Genomic DNA, 21,802 nt, shown 5'->3' with positions numbered 1-21,802 from the left:
TCCCCCTCTCTGCTGTTTCTTAAGATGTGACTTGTTGGGAGACAAAAATATAAAAATATAAAAATATAAAAATGTAAAAATACGACTTTTGTGTCTGTGTGGTAGATGTAAACATGTCATATGTTAGAGCAGGTACAACGTTCAAACGAAGCAGAAACTGGGTCGTCTAAACCATACGGCGCGTGAATAACCGCGTGCCAAAATATTTAAAGCGCTTTTTTCTCAAATAGGGATGAAAGCGTCACTCGAACAGACTGATGAAGAGATAAAAAGAATAAAAAAATACATGTGCTAAATGTCAGTAGTTTCCATTCCTGAAATTAATTTAAATAATATTTGTGAACATGATGAGATTATTGTAATTTATTCTGTCTGTTTTCTGTCAGAGGAGAAAGAAGAAACAGCTAAGATCTCTCTTATCTAGACGTCAGTTCATCTGGTTAAAAAAAAACACACACACACACACACGCAGACACTTTCATCCCTTTGTGATTGCGAAAGGTTGACACATGAACTGAAAATCTTTCTGTTAAAAAGCAAGCATCCAGACAAAAGGAGGACCTCCAAGTCTCTTCTTGTAGGCATTCAATCAAACTTTATCGAGATACTGTTGTCTGACAGCCACGATGCTGGCAGAACATCCACTCACGACTCAAAATGGAAATCTGAAGACCCTGTGTGCTTGTCTCAAAATGCTGAAATATTTTTTTTTTTTTTTTTACATTTCATTACTATCACGCACTAGCACTGCATGCCTGCAAACTTCCTGTTTTAAATTTAAAGATAATGTATAGCGATACAGAAACAAGACCTGCACATTAAATTAAAAGGGAGTAGAAGAAAGGGTGTACATTCAGGTGCTTGATTTATGATTCATGAATATATATATATATATATTGTGAATGAAGCAGGAACTTGTGAGCCCTTGCATGCGTTATCAGAGCTTTACAGACAGGGGCTCTCTTCTTTGCCCAAAGTGTTCGGCCGTGGGAGTCAGGAGACCCGAGGAAGACGAGGGAAGGGCGAAGATCTAAGGGAAGCCGCATCCTCGGCCGCGGTGAGGAGCGCGAGCGGGTCGAGAGACGGACAGGCAGACGGCGGGACGAAGACGGAGACGGACGTGGGGCCGGACGGGCGAGCGTTAAATGACCGCTCTGCAGCAGCCGTGGGGCTGGACCCCGCAAACGAGCTGTCACCGACAGAGACGCGTTCGGGCCTCTGGAACGGCACTGAAGCTCGACACGAAGCTCGCCCGCTCGCAGCGAACGCCCTGCGGTACCCAGCGGGTCATATCCCGCTCGCCCTGTGGGTGATGTACAGTAGCTGGTCATATCCCGCTCGCCCTGTGGGTGATGTACAGTAGCTGGTCATATCCCGCTTGCCCTGCAGTACCCTGTGGGTGATGTACAGTAGCTGGTCATATCCCGCTCGCCCTGTGGGTGATGTACAGTAGCTGGTCATATCCCGCTCGCCCTGTGGGTGATGTACAGTAGCTGGTCATATCCCGCTCGCCCTGTGGGTGATGTACAGTAGCTGGTCATATCCCGCTCGCCCTGTGGGTGATGTACAGTAGCTGGTGATATCCCGCTCGCCCTGTGGGTGATGTACAGTAGCTCGTGATATCCCGCTGTTCTGTTAGACGCAGTCAGACCCCGAGCTGAACCCTCTCGAGTGTCGGTCTGCTCTCTCCTCTCTCCGGAATGATCCGTGAAGCCGGCCGCCCCAGGACCCGAGCTAGCTACCCTGTCACCCTAAAAAATCGATCCGCTTGAGTCTCAATGCAGCTTTCACCCCCCCCCTGCACACAGCCATTTTCCAGTCCGAGCCTGATCTTCTTTCAAAGGGTCAGGAATCATTTCACAGCTTCTAAAGCCACAGACCTCTCATGTGCAGCGCGAAGCCAAGCAGCATCAGCACCCCAAACATACAACTCAAAACCAAAGTTAAACCTTCTTAGATTTTTTTCTTTTTATAAATGAAATTTACGTTCATCTCTGCACGCGTGGTTGAACCTCAGCACATCCACTTCCAGAACAACCCGGCACGGAATCACGGAACGCCGTCTCTTTTTCTTTTTTCCGGGCTGCAAACAAACGGCTGGCGGCCTTCCGGCAGCTAAAAACACTCCCCCCCCGGCCCCAGCTGTGCCGAGATCGCTGCCTGATAAACCGGTCTTTCAATTTATCAGTCACCATATTTATTTATTTATTTAAAAGGTAGAGAGGCGAGAGAAAAGTTTCCCTTTTCCCGCGCTGGCAAAGCCGGATTCCATCGAGGCGCCCGAAGCGGGAAAAAAAACTCCCTGAAATTGAAACTTGGCCGGCGTTCCCGACGCTCCCGGCATTCCGGAAGATAACACGGCGGAGGAGGGAAAAGGGGGGGGGGGGGGGGTTCTATTATTGCACACTTGCTGGAGCGTTAGCTCTTATCCGCCAGAGCGGTATTGGGCTCTTAAATTTTCATCAGTATTCCACCCCCCCCCCCCCACCCACTTCTATCTGCTAAATTTCAAATGTATATTTTCTAGCTTTCTGGGCAGTTTATTGAAGCATGGACCTTACCCCCCAGCACCCCCCACCCCCCATCACACAGTTACACCCTTAAAGTGATCCCCGGATTTAAGACGGCGGATAAGACCCCATAGAGCGCACACAGGCAGTGGGAGACGGGCTTTTCCCTGCATTATAAAGCTCAGCTGCTCGTGATTTTCTTTCTTCATTGTCCACGGTTTCATGAGCGTTCTCAAGCAGGGATTTAAGGTTCGCACTGACCCACGGTGATGGCCGTTTCTACGGTTATAACAAATCGGAATGAGCCAGGCGCTACACACACACACACACACACGTATACACACAAACACACGCACACACACACACACACACGTATACACACACCCACACACACACACACACAGGTTTTTGCTACCTGGTGAGGACACGTACACACACACACACACACACACACGCATGCACCCAACGGGTGCTTCTGAAACGTGCCTCCAAATGGGTGCTTCCGGAACATAACCCCAAACGGCTGCTTCCAAAATCGCTGTTTGAAAAGCGATGAAAATGCAAGCATTTAATTTGCACTTTTTAATTATTCCACATCCAGTGAAAGTGTTTTCTTATCTAAACCGGATCTGACACGCCCCCTGCTGTGGATCAGAACACCCCCACACCCCCACACTCCGCCACCCCCGAAAGACAGCCATGATTACAGTTGGGGAACGGGGGGGGACGGGGGGGCTCAACTCTTCTCCTCCGTGCGTCTCCAGATAAAATGGAACCCTGAGGACCACAGCTGCCTCTCGCTCGCGAAGAAGAGGAAGAAAAAAGAAAAAGTCAAAGTCAATCGCTGGCTTTCTCCGAACTTCCTGGAGTGCCGGTTGAAGCCCCCCCAGGAAGTGAGGAGGCGGAAACAATGGCGAGCAGAGGAGAGGAGGACTGTGGGAGCACAACTTCACGCTTGAGGGTTTTTTTTTTCATGCAAATTCCCCCGTTCCTGGCGTTAAGAGCGGCAATCACGAGCGGAGAGCGGGAAACAAAACGTCAGAATGAGGAGAAGCACTCGAATCAGAGTTAACTCATCTGACGCGGATTCTCCAAAAGACCTCAGCGCCGGGTAATTGCACTGACTACTATTGGCCTGATTTGTTTTTTTGCTTCGTGTTTTTTTCCTTTCTTTTTTTCTTTTCGCTATCCGAAATGGCGACGGACTAAATCGAGGGCGCGTCGCTTCAGTTCGCTTCAGAGACGGAACAATCTCGGCGCTTTCAGACGCTCTGAAGCGTCTGGGGTTCCTGCGCGAACTTCGACGGCTAACGCAGCCAATAGCGGACGAGCGTTCAAAAAACCGAAAACCAGCGGCGGGCGAGCAATTAAAATTCTGCATGTGGAGGAATAAGACAAAGGCGACAAAATGTAGTCCTCGAGCCATTCAAGCCTGGCCAATAGCATCCTGGGATGAAGGGCCTGCAATTCAATGCGAGGCAGAAACGGTTTTGTTTTTGAGTGGGACCAGAGTCATTCCTTCTTCCTCTGTTGTTTTCCCCAGGGACTTTTTCACCCTCCGTTTAAGTGCTTTTCTTCCCACTGGGGAGCTTTTTAACCTCACTTGCTGGCCTTTATTTCTTTTATTTCTTTTTTTGTGGGGTTTGGGGGGGGGGGGGTGGATTTCAGGGGGATTTCGTTTTTTCTTGTAAAGCTTCTTTGTGACAGTGTCTGTGTAAAAATCGATTTAGGCGAATCAATTAATCAAACAACAAAAAAAGGGAGGTTGACTGATGGTTGACTGGGTCAGCAGCTCCTCATATGAGAAATGTTTAGCGAACTCAAGTTTTACTGAAAGGACTTTGCATTTATTGCCGTTTTAATAAATATAAAACAGCAGAGGTCAGTGCTGTACATGAAAGCGTGTGATGGACATTTATCACAGTGATATGTGAAGTTGGAATGCGACTGGCATTAGAGTTCTCTCAGGTTTAGAGTTCTCTGACATTCCACACACACCTTCAGAGTGAAATCATACATCCATATGCAACCTCTCATTTAACGTGACAGTATCGCTTTTCAAATAAAGGTGAGCCCTGCTCTTAAACCTAACTTACAGGCCAGGTTGGGTTACTGTACCTAGGGTAATTATTATTTTTATCAAATAGAATACAGCATGGTATGGATTATGTCATGTGACCCACATCCAATAACTGACCCACATAAAATCACTGACCCACATAAAATCACTGACCATACACTGTCACTGACCCACATCCAATGACTGACACACAGACAGGCTCACCTGGCGATGACGAAGAGGACGCAGCTGACGCCCAGGTAGGCCAGCAGGATGTAGACCCAGATGTCGGGGGTCATGGGGTTGAGGAAGGAGAAGAAGCCGTTGTTGGTGCTGTTGGGTTTCCGGTACAGGATGCTGATCCCCGTGCTCAAGAAGGGCTTGGAGAAGTCGATCACCTTTTCCCGCAGGTACGAGATGGTGAGGGGGGCCACGGCAAGGTCTGCTTTCTGTGGGGGGGGGGGGGCAGGGTAGCGTAACGGTTAGCAAAGCTAGCGAGGGAAACTCGGATGCTGCAAGCTCAAATCCCATAGCTACCCTGAGGAAAAGCACCTAGCCTGAACTGATTCAGCTGTATGTATGGAATCGTATAAGAATTTGCGGAAGGTGCTGTGGATATGACCGCGTGCTAAATGCCTAAATTTAAACTTACATTACTACTAGTTTGCATGATCTATTCCTAGGTAGGACTCTGCCATCCAGTAGTGTAACTGGAATTTTAAATAGAAAAAAGCTGAAGTCATTCCGGTAAACGACTGAACGTAAAATCCGAACACACAGAGGACCATGGGACTCAACAAAGGCTTTCATTCAATGAGACGCACTGCAGAGAAGCGTGTGTCAGTACTGCTGTAGTACACAACACTGTATTACACTGAATTACAGGCAGGCACTTTCAGCCGGAAACACAAAAACACCGACGTCAGGAAGGGGAATGCAGCGGCGCGTGAGTGGAGCAGAACTCCAGAGAGACGGAGAGGAAAGAGGAAAAGAGCAGAAGTACAACTCTGCTGAATTATCCGCTGTCCCGACAAGCGCTGCCTAATGAAGTCAGACAGAAACAAATGCAAACACTACAAGCTCAGCAAACGGAGAGAAAATGAATTAAACAAGCGCTATGCAAAGGAAAAAAAGGCCTTGCTCGTGGATACAGTAACACTTCACTGCAGAAGAGTCAAACTTGGACCCAAAACCGTGGGAGAAAATCGTTGAGAGAGAGAGAGAGGTTACGTGAAAGTGTGTTTGTGTTTGGCCTTATAATATGTTCAATGCTTCGCATTTTATTTCATTTGGCCCAATAAAACACAACCATTAGAATTAATTTTTTTATAACATTGCTTTAACTGTATTCAAAACATAGGCAACAGGAAATTTTCAAATACCCATCTGGGTCACATTTTTTTTTGAACCTTTTAAATACTATACAATACATTACTTCCTTTCTATTTGAGCATATCTTTCTCTTTTTTGGTCTACGGGGATTTAGTTTTACACTGTGAATAGCAGAACACATCCTACCTTTATTTCTCCATAATCTTGGAATTAATTTGCAATGCATGCTGGGGAAACCTGTATTTTCGGCGCACTTTCGAGTTGAGTTGCCTAGTTACCAATACAAGCCTTAACTCGCAGAAACCTTCTTTGAAAGAAGGCAGTAGGCCAAGGAACACATTTTGTGGAGTGCTCTGTAAAATATTGTATTTAAAAAATCTGCTTATTTTTAGCATTCACCACCACAACTTCAGTTCTCAGCTTCAGCCCCTTAAATGGGCACATCACGAGTGGATCATCAGTTACGTCAGTGAAATATAAATGAGAACGTTTTTCTTTTTTTTAAGTGTAGATAAAGAGTTAGGGATCAGTTTTAATGTTGGACTGAATCTTCGTTAAATATTTGGTATTTGAAGAAGAGAGCAAAAGCAGACAGATGCTATCGGAAAGGAACACAGCAGCTACCTATCCATGGGAAACCAGCTTCAGATGGTCCATCCATTCACTACAGTGAAACCAGCTTCAGATGGTCCATCCATTCACTACAGTGTAAACCAGCTTCAGATGGTCCATCCATTCACTACAGTGTAAATCAGCTTCAGATGGTCCATCCATTCACTACAGTGTGAACCAGTTTCAGATGGTCCATCCATTCACTACAGTGTAAATCAGCTTCAGATGGTCCATCCATTCACTACAGTGTGAACCAGCTTCAGATGGTCCATCCATTCACTACAGTGTGAACCAGCTTCAGATGATCCATCCATTCACTAGTGTAAACCAGCTTCAGATGGTCCATCCATGCACTAGTGTAAACCAGGGGTGGGGGGCGGGGGGGGGCGGTGGGAGGAGGGTCTTTTGGCTACAGCGAGAGTATCGCCATTCACCTCCACACTTTGAATTAGCACCTGGCAGATCGAAGCTGGTCGGAGGTGATGGGGGGGGGGGTATTATGAATCAAGCCGCTCCGCAGCATTAGCTCAGGGGGGAAGGGTTCTCTGTTTGGGGGAGGGGGGGGGACGGCAAGACGGAGCCGTCGAAGCGTGAGAAGCAGCTGGTTTCATTAACCTCCCATTCGGGCCCCTGTGAGTGTAGGGAGAGAGCAGGGAGGGCTCGGCCATGTAAATGGTGACCTTCTAAATATGCAGCCAAATGCATAATTGGGAATTTGCTCCCCGGTCGTCGTCGGAGACTGAAAAATACGGCAGGGCCTGAAGCCTCTCTCCTCTGACATTCTGGCACCCCCCCCCCCCCCCACCCCCCCCCCCCCCCCCGAAACTCTACCTCTGCACAGATGAAATGAATTCTTTTTTTTTGCACCTCCCTCCGTCCTTTACCCTCAGACGGAGACGGGAGACTGTAAGTAGGCTAATTGGAATGTCTTGCGTGACTTTTTAGAGCCAAAGTTTAGGAGCGCTTTTCCGCGTGCGAGTTTGACTGAAGGACTGCCCGCGGAAATGGCACAGGGAGCAGCCGAAGGAGGTGTGAATGTCAGCACGTGAGCTGGGCCTTTCGGCACACCTGACCTTTCCGTTCCAGGTAAGTCCGGCCGAGGCCTGCATTCAGGCCACCTCCACAGATAGAAACCCCAAAATTTCACAGCTGCTACCTCCGTCCAGCAAATTAGTTCAGGCCCTTTCTATCCCTTTTTATGACTTTTTCACAGAAACAGTCATGGAACAGACATCCCCTCTAAATTGTGACATCACAATGAGCAGCACAGTCACAGAGCTTGATACGGATAGCGTAATGCTAGGAACAGTCACGCCAGCTCGCGCTGGAACAGACATCCCCTTCTTATTGTGACATCACAATTCACCATCACACAGCTCGATACAGACAGCATAATGCTGCCTGTGTTTCAGATCCTGGGCAGCTGTATGATGTCAATCACTTCATCATCTCGCACAGCTGCCAGTGAGGACAAACCAGGACAGAGATTCTTCTGGATGAACTGATGCTTTCTGACTCTACCGTGTGGTCATTCCAATATGGAATTTCTCTCTCACAGTCACTGACATCATCCTGACAACGATGAAGTTAATATTGAAGAGTTGAAAATGTAAAAAAAAATAATGATGTTTTTGTGGATTTTATGAGCGTGTTCATATCTAAAAAAATCAGATTTCACTCTAATTCATCACTTTTACTGGGAAAAAAAACATAATATAGAATTTTATATATACATAAAATTGGGGAATTAGTGGTCCTGTGGGTGTGTAATTGCGTAATTGCTTGCTCTCTGTTGGCTGTTTGTGTCCAGGTTTACCCTAAAGTAATGCTGCAAATGACGGTTCTGAAAAAAACTCAACTCAAAACTGCCACTCCCCCTATGTGTTGCCAAGCCCAGGGGAACGGGGTCAGTAGTCAGAACACGCAGGAGCCCGTCGCACAATAAACACCGTAAACACAACAAGCAGAGCGCCTACGCTCGTTAGCATCGACAAAGACCCCTTTCTTTCATTCAGCTATCAGCCTGAGACCAGGCCCGGCTTTGTCTGAAACGCAGCCGCGTGTGAGCCGTGGGCTGCTCAGTAACCTTCCCGGTGTCTGTGTCGAGGCGAAGGATTAATTACCCCGAGACAGAGACAAATGAAGAGCTTAGCCCGTTATTAATGCTAGCATCACACCGCCATTAATGGGATCATCTATTGTAACTAATCAAGTTTAACAAGGCCTGTTGCATCATTTAGCTCTTTTCCCACAATGCCCCTTGGCTTCAGCGGAGGGCTTTTCTGAGCGAACGATAAAAGAAAATAAAGAGCAGCTTTGTTACGCCACGCAGAAGCCCTTTTGCATTTAATTAGCGTCTGCTCCCCTCCCTCTGAAGCATCGCAGGGCCACACGTGCGTCTGCTCCCCTCCCTCTGAAGCACCGCAGGGCCACACGTGCGTCTGCTCCCCTCCTCTTGAAGCATGAGGCAGTTTGCTCCTCCTCTGAGCTCGCAGCGTCTGCTCCCCCTCTGAAGCCCGCAGCACACGTGCGTCTGCTCCCTCCTCTGAACATCGGCAACCCTCAACCTCTCTCTCTCTTCTCTCTCTCTCTCCCTCCCTCTCTCTTTCGTTCCCCCTCTCGCTCTGAAGGATGGATTTGCAATTTGGGTTTGGACTACTCTCTTCTCACCTCTCTGTCTCCTTCTTTGTCTCTCTCCATCTATTTCCTGCTCTATCTCTCTCGCTCTCTTTCTCTCTCCCTCACAGTCTCCCTCTCTCTCTCTCTCTCTCTCTCGCTCCCCCTCCTTTCTTCCTTCCTCTCCTCCTTTCTATCTCTATCTCTATCTCCTGGCATTCCTTAACACCCCCCCCGCCCCTCCCTCCCTCTCCCTCTCTCTCTCTCTCTCTCTCTCTCTCTCCATTTTGTCCTTATCCATCGGCTTTCCCTTTGACAGGGCTGCCTGACCTACAAAGACAAATGAAGAGGTCTTGTGGCTTTTAATAAACCCACACAAGCATGATGCAGTTAAATAGATGTGAGAGGGCAAAGGCTTTTTGTAATTCGGTAATGAAACTATGATTTATGTGGGGCTGCGCTGTGACACATTGAACGTTAGGCGCTGGGGGTTTGGAGCCACTTTATCAGTTAAAAACAACCGAGGTCCAGTGCTTTATTTCACAGGGTGTCTCTTTTTTTTCTCTTTTTATTTTTTTTTAAGTCTATGAACATGTCAACCCCCGTGACCTGCTTAAGGTTAACTCACTGCTAAGCTGCAGTACTGTAATATACCCTGGTCATCCAAAACACAATGAGCAGTTGATGAAATTTTTAGGGGTTAATAAAAAGGCCTGATAGAAATAAATTGAACCGATAAATAACTTTGACAGCATCCATTAATAAACTTTCTCCCTCTTTCCTTTTTGGAGTCGGGACTTTTTTTTTCTTTCTTTCTTTTTTTTTTCTTTCCAAGGGCTGCTCACAGCGAAGGTAGCAGGGGGACTGTCGGCGGCCATCTTGTGAAGCCACTGCTGCAGTGACACATGGTGCATTAAAACGAGGCTTTTCACAGTTTGTATTTATTTTATTTAATCTTCATATATCTGGCTAACAATTACCCATGCAACGTGTGAGTGTGGGTGGGTGATGGGCGGGGGGGGGGGGATGGGAGGTATAAACCAGTTTTAAAAAAAATCTAATCTCTGTAGTTTAAATTCAAAAAGAAAACAACCCCAGAAAGGAGCGGCTCAGGCGGTAATTTGGAGAGGGGGTTGGCGGGGGGGGGGGGGGGGGGGGGGTTGGCGGGGTGCTCACAGCCGAGCCCATCTCATTCGGCAGATAAGGTGAGCCGAGCCGGGCTCATCCGCCCGTAAAGGGTCCATCGCCCCGAGTCCTCGGGACAATCAGAGATCCGCTCTCACACCCCCGCTGGCGCTCGCGGGGTTTACCGTTCAGGCCCGCTGATCCCAGACCAGCTTTATCTGCCGGCGACAGGAGGGAGCCACTGAGCCGGCCAATCACAGGCCCTCTCAAACCCTCTAAAAGGGGCGAGATGAGATCGCAAAATGTGTGATTGGAATGCCCTTAGCGGAACGTTCCAAATGCTGATGTCACAATCGCCGCTGGTGACTGAGAACAATGCGGGGTTCTAGAACACTGACTCAGAAAAAAACCTGCTCGTGAAAAGCGTTAAAGACCCAGTGGCCTCTGTGACACTGCCAGACAGAATAAGGCACACTGGCTAATAAGGGAAGCAGAAGGAAAATTTGCACCCAATTAAAAAGCGTGCCTGGTTGCTATTTAAGCTATATATATAAAAAAGAAACCGAATTATAATACCCTTTGATTCCGGATCAAAGTTATGCGTTTGTAGTTTGGAACTTATGTCTTGGTCGTAAGGGTAACTTCAGTGTGCAATTTTTAAAAAACTTTTGGCCATCCTCAAATATCCCACTTCCTTCCCTCGACTGGATCAAACAGGCAGTCTTCCCGACCAAAAGGAACCCAAATGCCAGAAATGAAAAAAAGAGGAGGAAATATATTCAGGCAGGACTTTGGCACCATAATACAATCTTTTTATTTCTTCAAAAGGTTACTTATCTTTACTGACAAAAGGAGAAAAAAAAAGGTCTTTGACCGGAATATTCCTTTCAGAGATGACTGTTCTGGCTGACCTCTGTGGCGGGGTGCTCCCAGGCCCCGCGCGCGACCATATTAATCAAAGGCAGGAGTGCTTTTGTAGCCCGCCTCCCGACGTTGCCGCGGCGATGGGGAAAAGGTCTTTTTCACATTAAGACAGATGACTGCGGAACCCGGACTGTTAAAACACATTACGGCTCCCGCCCGCCGGGCCTTGATCAGTCTGGACTCGCAAATTACACGACCGGGGCCTCAGAAGGCGCCGCGGCCGCCACGGAACAGATTATGACTGACGGGAAAATTTTGCCGGGAAAATAAAGAAAAAAAGAAATGAAAGTTTAAAGAGGGCCTCGGCCAAAGATCAGGGGAGTAAAATAACACACTCTGCTGTACTGAACACCGCTGGTCTCCCCCTCTCTGTCATACTGAACACCGCTGGTCTCTCCTTATCTGCTGTACTGAACACCGCTGGTCTCCCCCTCTCTGCTTACAGAACACCGCTGGTCTCCTCCTCTCTGTCTTACTGAACACCGCTGGTCTCCCCTCTCTGCTGTACTGAACACCGCTGGTCTCCCCCTCTCTCGTACTGAACACCGCTGGTCTCCCCCTATCTGCTGTACTGAACACGGCTGGTCTCCCCCTCTCTGCTATACTGAACACCGCTGGTCTCCCCCTCTGTCATACTGAACCCCGCTGGTCTCTCCATATCTGCTGTACTGAACACGGCTGGTCTCCCCCTCTCTGCTGTACTGAACACCGCTGGTCTCCCCCTCTTTGCTGTACTCAACACCGCTGGTCTCCCCCTCTCTGCTGTACTGAACACCGCTGGTCTCCCCCTCTCTGCTGTACTGAACGCCGCTGGTCTCCCCCTCTCTGCTGTACTGAACACAGCTGGTCTCCCCCTCTCTGTCATACTGAACACCGCTGGTCTCCCCCTCTCTGCTGTACTGAACACGGCTGGTCTCCCCCTCTCTGCTGTACTGAACGCCGCTGGTCTCCCCCTCTCTGCTGTACTGAACGCCGCTGGTCTCCCCTCTCTGCTGTACTGAACCCGCTGGTCTCCCCCTCTCTGCTGTACTGAACGCCGCTGGTCTCCCCCTCTCTGCTGTACTGAACGCCGCTGGTCTCCCCCTGTCTGCTGTACTGAACGCCGCTGGTCTCCCCCTCTCTGTCATACTGAACACCGCTGGTCTCCCCCTCTCTGCTGTACTGAACGCCGCTGGTCTCCCCCTCTCTGCTGTACTGAACACCGCTGGTCTCCCCCTCTCTGCTGTACTGAACGCCGCTGGTCTCCCCCTCTCTGCTGTACTGAACGCCGCTGGTCTCCCCCTCTCTGCTGTACTGAACGCCGCTGGTCTCCCCCTCTCTCTGTACTGAACACCGCTGGTCTCCCCCTCTCTGCTGTACTGAACCCGCTGGTCTCCCCCTCTCTGCTGTACTGAACCCGCTGGTCTCCCCTCTGTGCTGTACTGAACGCCGCTGGTCTCCCCCTCTCTGCTGTACTGAACGCCGCTGGTCTCCCCCTCTGTGCTGTACTGAACGCCGCTGGTCTCCCCCTCTCTGTCTGTACTGAACGCCGCTGGTCTCCCCTCTCCGTCGATACTGAACGCCGCTGGCTCCCTGCCTCTGCGACTGCCCATCGGTCGCCTGTGGCTGTACGAGAACGCCCGTGCCGCCACGCGTGCCGCGTACGGAACGCCCTGCGCTGCCCTCTTCTGACTATCAGCGGCTCGCCCTCTCTGCGACGAACGCCGCTCTGCACACCTCGAAACATCGAAAACATCCGGCTTCCTGCTGCTCTGTCATACTGAACACCGCTGGTCTCCCTCTCTCTGCTGTACTGAACGCCGCTGGTCTCCCCCTCTCTGCTGTACTGAACGCCGCTGGTCTCCCCCTCTCTGCTGTACTGAACGCCGCTGGTCTCCCCCTCTCTGCTGTACTGAACACGGCTGGTCTCCCCCTCTCTGCTGTACTGAACGCCGCTGGTCTCCCCCTCTCTTCTGTACTGAACGCCGCTGGTCTCCCTCTCTCCCGGTGGGAGTATCCTAGCGCCGGCATGGCCGTGCCCATTGGTCCTTAGCGAGCGCCAATCGATCGCCGGGAGCGGTGAGAGATATCCCGGCACCGCCACGCGTAGCCGAGCGCTCGGAACTCTGCCTCTGCGGCGGCCTGACATTCTACTCATCAGGAAACCCTCGCCCCACGAGAAACGGCTCTCTGCACAAACCTGCGGAAACATCCAGAAAACACCCGGCTTCCTGGCTGCGAGGGGGTACCTGAGCACAGGGCGGCTCGTTCAGGCGTATCGAGCGACATCATGAGCCTGCTGGGGGTTCCCCAAAACCCACGCTGGGGTCCCCAAACCCTCACGTACTTCTAGGGGTTCCCCAAAACCAGCTGGGTACCCCAAACCCCAGTACTGCTGGGGTTCCCAAAACCCACGCTGGGGTCCCCAAACCCACACGTACTTCTAGGGGTTCCCCAAAACCCATGCTGGGGTACCCCCCAAACCCTCAGGTACTGCGGGGGTCCCAAAACATACCAGCTGATGTGAACTAACCATATAACCAATTTCTTAAGCTGATTAATTAAGCATTGTGTTACCCCCCCCAAAAAAAAAACAGTGAGTCCCTCCAGGACCAGGGTCGGGGAGCGCAGTGACATGCATGATTCCACTGCAGCAGAATGCGGCGGTTTCCTGCGGCTGCAGCCAGCGAGCGAAAGCCCAGAGACAGAGAGGACAGGAGTCTGCGCGGAACCTCGACAAATATCACCTTCAGTGCCCACAGCACAGGAGGAAAAAAAGAGCCCTTTTTCATGATTTTTCGTTTCCTCCTCTTTGTTGTGCTGTAATCCTTCTGTTCCTCTCAAGGTTATTCATAGACAGAGTCTGGCGCCGGACGCAGCTTTGGGGAGATTAAACGCTGCCCCCTCCCTCACCCCCCCGAGCCCCCTCTCCATTGACTGGGGGTGGGGGGGGGTGCGTGACTTCCTGTGCTAAATGCCACTTAGGCTATTACAGCTGTGCTCCTGGCCCCCCTGCACCCTCCCGTAGAGACAGGGGCTCCCCCCCCACCCCCACCCCCACCCCACCGCCATCGCCATTTTCACCCAAAATAACGGCGGGAAGAGACGCTGGCTTCCTCGCGCGTTTCTGGCGACGCTCGCGTGCCAGAGCGGGCGAGGCGACACGGCGAGCGCGGAGAACGCGAGCAGCAGCTGTGAGCGCCGGGGATTCTGGGAATGGATCCTTATGAAGACAAGGGCTGGGGGGGTGGGGGGGGGCAAACGGATGGAAACGCCACACAAACATCACTGCGTGAACTACAGCCATTACACTGATCTAACGTAGCAACAGTGCCGACTGCTCTTCCTCCTTAATACTGTATTTACTAATATTAATATGATTAAATTGAAAAAGTGCATTTCCTAAGTTAGTATAATGTGGTTATAATTTTGTTATTAAAGCACACTGCACAGTGATACCAGTACTCCATCTCCAGGCAAATCTTTTTTTGATGATGTAACAAAATGGATGCATGCGATGCTCATTTAAACACACTTCCTGAGTAATTATCCTCTCTCTCTTCTTGCCTGTAAAATCACAACTTTTCTGCTTACAGCAAGGGAGGGTCAGGAGAACCTTAGAACTCTTCTTAGAACCTTGTTTCCACCGCAGGCAGCATCAAGCCACCTTGCACCTCCTTGCACCCCCCCCCCCCAGGGCACCATGGTAAAGGCGTGGCTACCACGGTAACCTGGGGAGAGGTGCAGATTGTAAGGTGGCTCGATGCTGCCCGCTGCGGTTATCCGTGGCGATTCTAACAGTGTCATCCCCCCCACTCGCCCCCCCCCCCCCTTTAGAACCCGGCGGGTTCCGCGGCGGTCGGGTTCCACTCACGTGCTCCATCAGCTCCCGCACCATCCCATTCCACTGGCCCTTCTCGTCCTGCGAGCCATAGCGCCCGTCGGGCACCAGCCGGATCTCGTAGGAGAAGCCCAGCACGTTGGCCAGCTCCTTCAGCAGGTCGATGCAGAAGCCCTCGAACCGCTCGTTCCCCGCCAGCGCCTTGTCCGACTTCCGAAACATCACGTACGGCTCCTCCTGCGCCGGCAGACAGAGCGCACGCTCGGGTCACTCTCCCCAATCTCCCCCCCGCCCCCCGTCCTGATTGGAGAGGGGCGATCTCTGCTGAGGAGTGCCTGTTCCCTTTAACAGGGGCTGACCGCGCCCCTCAGAACCCGCGAAAACACGCCAGCGTCGTTAAACGCTGCGCTGGCTTACAGCAGCTCCATGACAGAGCGCAAAACACAGCAGCAGCTCTACCGCTCGCGCACGTCATCAATAAAGTGTTTATTCATGTTTAATTAACCATCAATTAACTGTTAATTAACCATGAATTGTTTGATGTGATGGCAAATAAAAAAAATGTGAGCATTTTTCAAATCTTGTGCATAAAATATGATATAAGCTGCATATAATTTTTTGTAAAATATAAAGTAGAGTAAAATGTACAATTCACAAAATACCTCAGAATATTATACCTCTGGAATATGTCCTTTGAGGGTATGTGCAATATTTAGCACGATTATTCCCTTTTGTGTTTGCAGTGCTCTTAGGGTTCAAGGGGAACAGGCAATCAAAACACACATCGTATATTTCATGTGAATATTATGTGCTAAGAAGTGTAAGACATTGAGAAGAGACCTTGAGTCAAGTGACACAATGCGTTTCGCAATACTGGAGGACGGCGCCTTGCAGCGAAAAGCATCTGCTTCAAATCCGCATGCCTGGCAACTCCATGAATGACTTTACAAGCAGGCAAGTAGCATATGGTTCGTGCCTCAAACAAAATATAACTCAAGGCTATGAGTCAATTAGCACGATTTTAAAGTCAGCAGGCAAATCCGCAGAGCTCATTACATCTCGGTGATACGGAAACGAAGAGGTCATGATCTGAAGATCTGCTAATTTAGAGAGAACACCTTACACAGACACATTAGTTTAACTCAAATTGGCAAATAAATCAGATATAAATACCGACGTGGCTCTCAACGCTGATGTTTTCAAACAGACCCGAGTGTACAGACCCTCTGTACCTTTCCAGATGGGAGTGATTCGGGTTTCAAGGAGAAACTACATCAACATCCCTGAATGGCTAATCTGTTCTATGTGATACCAGCTTCCAGATCTGCTTACAGGAAGCATTAATTTGGGTCTGTTTTTCACATGAAGAAGTCATGTGGGGCTGGGGGCTGGGGTTGGGGTGGGGATGGGGGTGGAGGTAGGGCTGGTGGCTGGGGTGGGGGTAGGGGCTGTGGCTGGGGTGGGGCTGGGGTTTGGGGGGGTGATGGAGGTAGGGCTGGGGCTGGGGCTGGGGCTGGGGGTGGGGGTAGGGGCTGTGGCTGGTGATGGGGGTGGAGGTAGGGGCTGTGACTGGGGGTGGGGCTGGGGGTGGGGTGTGGATAGGGACTGAGGTGGGATGGGGGGCTGGGGCTGGGGCTGGGGTGAGGGTAGAGCTGGGGTGGGTGTGGTGCTGGGGCTGGGGCTGGGGCTGGGGTGGGTATGGGTGCTGGGGCTGGGGCTGGGGCTGGGGCTGGGGGTATGGGTAGGGCTGGGCTGGGGCTGGGGGCTGGGGTGGGGTGGGGTGCGGATAGGGGCTGGGGTGGGTATGGGGGCTGGGGGCTGTGGCTGGGGTGGGTATGGGGGCTGGGGGCTGTGGCTGGGGTGGGTGGGTGCTGGGGCTGGGGGTGGGGGTGGGGGTGGGGTAGGGCTGGGGGCTGGGGGCTGGGGCTGGGGGCTGGGGGCGGGGGCGGGGGCTGGGGGCTGGGGCTGGGAGGGGGGAGGACGGAGGTTACGAGCAGGATGGTGCCATCGTGTTTTTAATGGCCGGCGGTATTTCTCTCGGGAGGTTGTTACACGGCTCGTATAAAACAGCCCGATTCCGAAAAGGGAACAGACCGCGCCCGTAGCGTGGTTCCGCCCGTCCCAGGCACAGCGAGCTGCCGCGGGGCTCTCATTCACAGCTGAACGGGAACACTGTGGGACTCTCTTACTTCTCTCTGGACGATGCTGTACAAACGTTTCGATCGGGCAAACAAATGATGTTGTTAGAGGGTTTTCTGAATGTATTTCTGACACACACCTACGAAAAAGAAAACCCCCAATTTACCATTCTCTGCACATTCAGTTTGTGTTTGTTCTCTCCCTTTAAGAAAGGAGGGCAGTTCCTGCTGTAGCAGTTGCAGTTGCTAACCTCCTCTCTAACTGCCTGTCGTGCTCGCACAGTAAATATTTTTCCTGAAATAGCGCACACACGTTTCCTGGACCTCCACATTAGCGAAAATCATTTCTGCTCAGCACTTGGCGGAGTTCTCCGTTTCCTGAGCGCCTGGCCCGGTCCCAGGCCCAAACGAGGTTCTGATGAAAGCGCTAAAATCTTTCCAGTGACGGAATCGCGGCTTCTTGGAGTGTCAGCGGGAGGACTTACGGCCATCCCATAATCGGCTGACAGCGGGGCGTGTCCCGCCGGGTGGCCAACCAATCACGGAAAAGTGGCGTGGCGAGCTCGTAACCTGGGGCTCGAAACGCGCCAGGGGCACGGGGCGTACCTCCACGAGGGTTCCAGACACCCCCCTCCTCTGCAGTCCGCCTGTCCCGTCATGATGTAACCATGGCAACGCATAAAGCCCCAACTTCCTCCGTCGCCATGATTACTGTTCGCCTTACACTATTGGATTACCCGCGTGAAGAAATGCAGGAAGTGAGACCCGCTTTGCTCTGACAGAAAACTTCGTAAAAGTCCAATCGTCTACATCAGTGGTAACCAACCCTGTTTCTGCAGATCTACCGTCCTGTGGGTTTCCACTCCAACGCTAACACGGCTCACCTCATTCAACAGCTAAATATCTGCATTGACCCGCTAATTAGTAGCATCAGGTGTGCCAAATCAGGGTTGAAATGAAAACCTACAGGATGATAGATCTCCAGGAACAGGGATCGTTACCACAGGTCTACATCAATAAGGTCTGTATGTAGGGTTTGGGGGGTGGGGGCGTGTGGGGAGGGGTGGGGGGCTGACATCTGTTCTGAGCTCAGATCTCAGTTCTGTATCTCCTTGATTTCCCCCCAGGTTTGGGTTTCATCCAGAGGATTCCGCCATGTGAACCTGTCCCGCTCTCCATCTGCACCGTCGCACAGGCACGGGCGAGCGAGGCGGGGCTTTTATTTTTGGGATTTCAGACGCGGTCGCGGCACGCGAAGCGCAGACCTTTCCCACGCCAAAAAAAAACCAGAGCGCATTAATATCATAACCTGCTCTCCTAATGACAGGAGCTGCCAGTCTGCGTCTTATTTATGTGCACCAGGGAAGCGGGCTCATCACAAACCGCTATGCTAATCATTTTAAACGTCTTTTTTCTTCTTCTTCTTCTTCTTCCTGATTTGCAGCTGATTGCAGGCATCCCAGAGAGGGTCGTGCCACGGATGCTGCTGAACCATAATTTAAGTCTCCTTCGAACAGCACCCAAAAAGTTCCACGTCGCAGAGAAGACCACTTGCAGGTGCGGGAGCGCCTCGGGGAATGGGGACCCAGAACACGTCCTTCGAGCGTCATCGGCACCCGCGGCGAAGGATTCGATGTCCGCGTCCAAAATGGCGGCACGCCGGGAAGAGAATTCTGTGCTGTTCTCTTTGTCTAACTGCCGTGAATCACCTACCTTTAAATTAGGTGTTTTTTCCCCTTTCTATCTTTATTATTCTATCTCTCCTTCTTTTATAGAAAAACATCCCCCCCCCCCCTCCCCGCCATCTTTGCCATGGACGAAACGCTGATTACATCCCACCCACACTTCACTTGGTAATAATTGCAGCTTAGCGGCTATCTCACATAATGACAGTGTTTAAGGCTTTTGATAACTCATGTCCCCCCCATCCAAAATAGGTCCAAGAGGGGGGTATTTTTCATTGGCAGTCCCCTGTGACAACTCCACACCCCCCCACCCCATCAGTGACAGCCTTAAACACAGGCCGCATGTGGCAGAGAAATTGAGGCCTTGCACCGAGAGGAAAAAAAGAAGAAGAGATTTTATAAAAAAACTGTTTATTTGCAGTGCTGTAATTAAGAGAGCTTTCTGGCAGCTTCCGTGGAGCCGTGGTGGGCTAATGAATCACACGGTGGCCACATTTTTCGCCCCTGCTGGAGACATCAGCCCCCCCTACGAGACAGAGGTCTGAAAAAGTCTGTCAACCCCCACCCCCCATCTCTCTCTCTCTCTCTCTCTTGCTCACACACACATACACACACACACACATACTCAAGCTGACACATATACACAGACTCTCTCTCTCACACACACACACACACACACACACACATACTCATGCTGACACATATACACAGACTCTCTCACACACACACACACAATACTCAGGCTGACACATATACACAGACTCTCTCACACACACACACACACACTGATGGTTCACAGCCACAGGCCGTTCATGCTGGTCTTGGTGTTTGGTTTCTTGGCATTCCTCTTCACTCTCCCCTGCTTAGAGTAAACAGACGGCCTCAGACAGGCCTCAGACGGGCCTCGCGTGTACCGCTCTGTCTGTATTCATCGCTGCCAGCCGAACTGCCCTTCCCGCCCTCGGCTGTCTGTCCCGCCTAAAAACGTCCCCGAGCCTCGAACCCCGCTCCGCTCCCCTCGCGCCCTCCGGTGCCTGGCGCGGGCGTTCCGCTGTCTGTCAGTCAAACAGGGTCAGCCGGCGAGCCTGTCAATCACTCAGCCAGTCAGTCATTTTGCCTTCTACCATCGCAGGAGGCAGAAACATCCCAGCTTTGGGGTGCTCCTCTGCTCTGGCCTCATGCCTCATGGAGACTGCCCCAGACTGAAACAGGCAGTTACCAAGGAAACCGCTTAGTTAGCTGTCATTCATTGAATCGGTCTGTCAATCACACAAGGAAAACGGCAATCGGTCAGACAGGGAAACAGTCAGTCACAATGGGAACCAGCTGCTCAATCAATCAGACAGGGAAACAGTCAGTCACTATGGGAACCAGCTGCTCAATCAATCAGACAGGGAAACAGTCAGTCACTATGGGAACCAGCTGCTCAATCAATCAGACAGGGAAACAGTCAGTCACTATGGGAACCAGCTGCTCAATCAATCAGACAGGGAAACAGTCAGTCACTATGGGAACCAGCTGCTCAATCAATCAGACAGTGAAACAGTCAGTCACTCAGTCAGTGTGTGTGTGGAACATCACCATTTGTGGTTCAAAGAGCTACTGAATGTTTCCAGAGTTAACTAAGTAACAAAAAAACAAAAAAAACCACAAACAGGAGTGATGTGGCTAATTCTGAAATCATCACTGCAGAATTATTAAAAGGATCAATTGAGATAATCCCAGAATTATCTGTGTTACGACTCAGGACTTATCGGCGTTGCCGCCGCATAGCCATCGGGCCCCTCGAAGGATCGATGCAGATAATTCCGGAATCATCTGTGTCACAATTCCGCAATCCTCCGGCGCTGCTGAATTATTCTGAGCTCCGAGAGGATCGATACAGATAATTCCTGAACTCTCTGAGGTCCGGGTCCACGAAACAATCAATATCAGCACGGCGTTTTCTCTAGCCATTGTTATTACACAGCAAAAACATCCAGCGTTCATTCAACTCTCACAGAGTTTCTACCAGCAGAACACTGGCCACAGCGGACCCATACTGACTCTGTGAGAGTTGATTTAACACTGAGCGCGTGCGCGCTTGGCGGAGGACGGGCGGGGCCTACCAGGATGGTGGTGATGATGAGCGAGCGGTTGGACAGCGAGTCCGTGATGTTAAGCCCTCTCCGTTTGGGAAGCTCGGTGATGTTGAGGCCGCCCGAGGAGCTCCACTTCCCCACCTGCGGCAGGTTAAGAACACATTACTGCCCCGCCCCACAGCGTGTACCCCCCCGCCCCACCCCCAAATTAGCCTAACACCGCTCCTTCCCCCCCCCTCCCCCTGGCATTAGCTGATTGGCTGCGTCACCTTTTTCGCTGAGAGAGCGGTGACCTTGCCCCCCCACCATCCCCAGTAACAGGTCTGCTACATCATCAGCTGAGAGCTCTTCCCTCTCATCGCCAGAGAGGCTCATGGGAAAAAGGTGCCCTTGAAGCCGAGTACCTTCTCAATGCTACAGAGTCAGAGTGCTGGGCCCGGTACACAATGACCCGGCTGGGCCCGGTACACAATGACCCGGCTGGGCCCAGGACACAATGACCCGGCCGGGCCCGGTACACAATGACCCAGGCCCTCAGCATCCCGGCCCTTCACTGCGATGGAGAGTCACGGGACAGGTGCTGGCGCCTTTGAAGTTTTATGAACAGGATTGTGCCTCACATTAGAAAGGTGGGGGTGATGTTACAGGGAAGAGTATCAGCACAGAATGAATAACAGAACAAGTGTGTGCAAAATCGGCCATGGAATTTAAAACACCGACCTCTGGGTCACACTCACAGTTTAAAAAAATGTTTTGTTTTTTTTGAGGGGATAATTCTTTTTAAATTCCTTTATGCTTGGTCCAGATCAGAGGTGGCTGCTTCTATTTCATAATTATCCCAGACCTGCATGATGATTTGCAAGGTGAACAAACTAAGCTCTTTCACAAAGGTATCGCCAA

At 51.0% G+C, this 21,802-nt stretch overlaps 1 protein-coding gene across 1 annotated transcript in view; it reads right to left on the bottom strand.

Moving 5' to 3' along the window:
• grik3 (glutamate ionotropic receptor kainate type subunit 3) overlaps positions 1-21,802 on the bottom strand; it is a 127,887-nt gene that overhangs the window by 21,183 nt on the left and 84,902 nt on the right. The window contains 3 exon segments of the mRNA XM_064347221.1: positions 4,795-5,018; positions 15,032-15,235; positions 20,930-21,043. Of these exon segments, the coding sequence (XP_064203291.1) occupies positions 4,795-5,018; positions 15,032-15,235; positions 20,930-21,043 (542 nt within the window).

The sequence above is a fragment of the Anguilla rostrata genome, chromosome 1, assembly GCF_018555375.3.
Source record: "Anguilla rostrata isolate EN2019 chromosome 1, ASM1855537v3, whole genome shotgun sequence".
NCBI classification, from domain to species: domain Eukaryota; kingdom Metazoa; phylum Chordata; class Actinopteri; order Anguilliformes; family Anguillidae; genus Anguilla; species Anguilla rostrata.
Note: the sequence above shows the minus strand (reverse complement) of the source record. Positions and strands in the feature narration are given on the sequence as shown.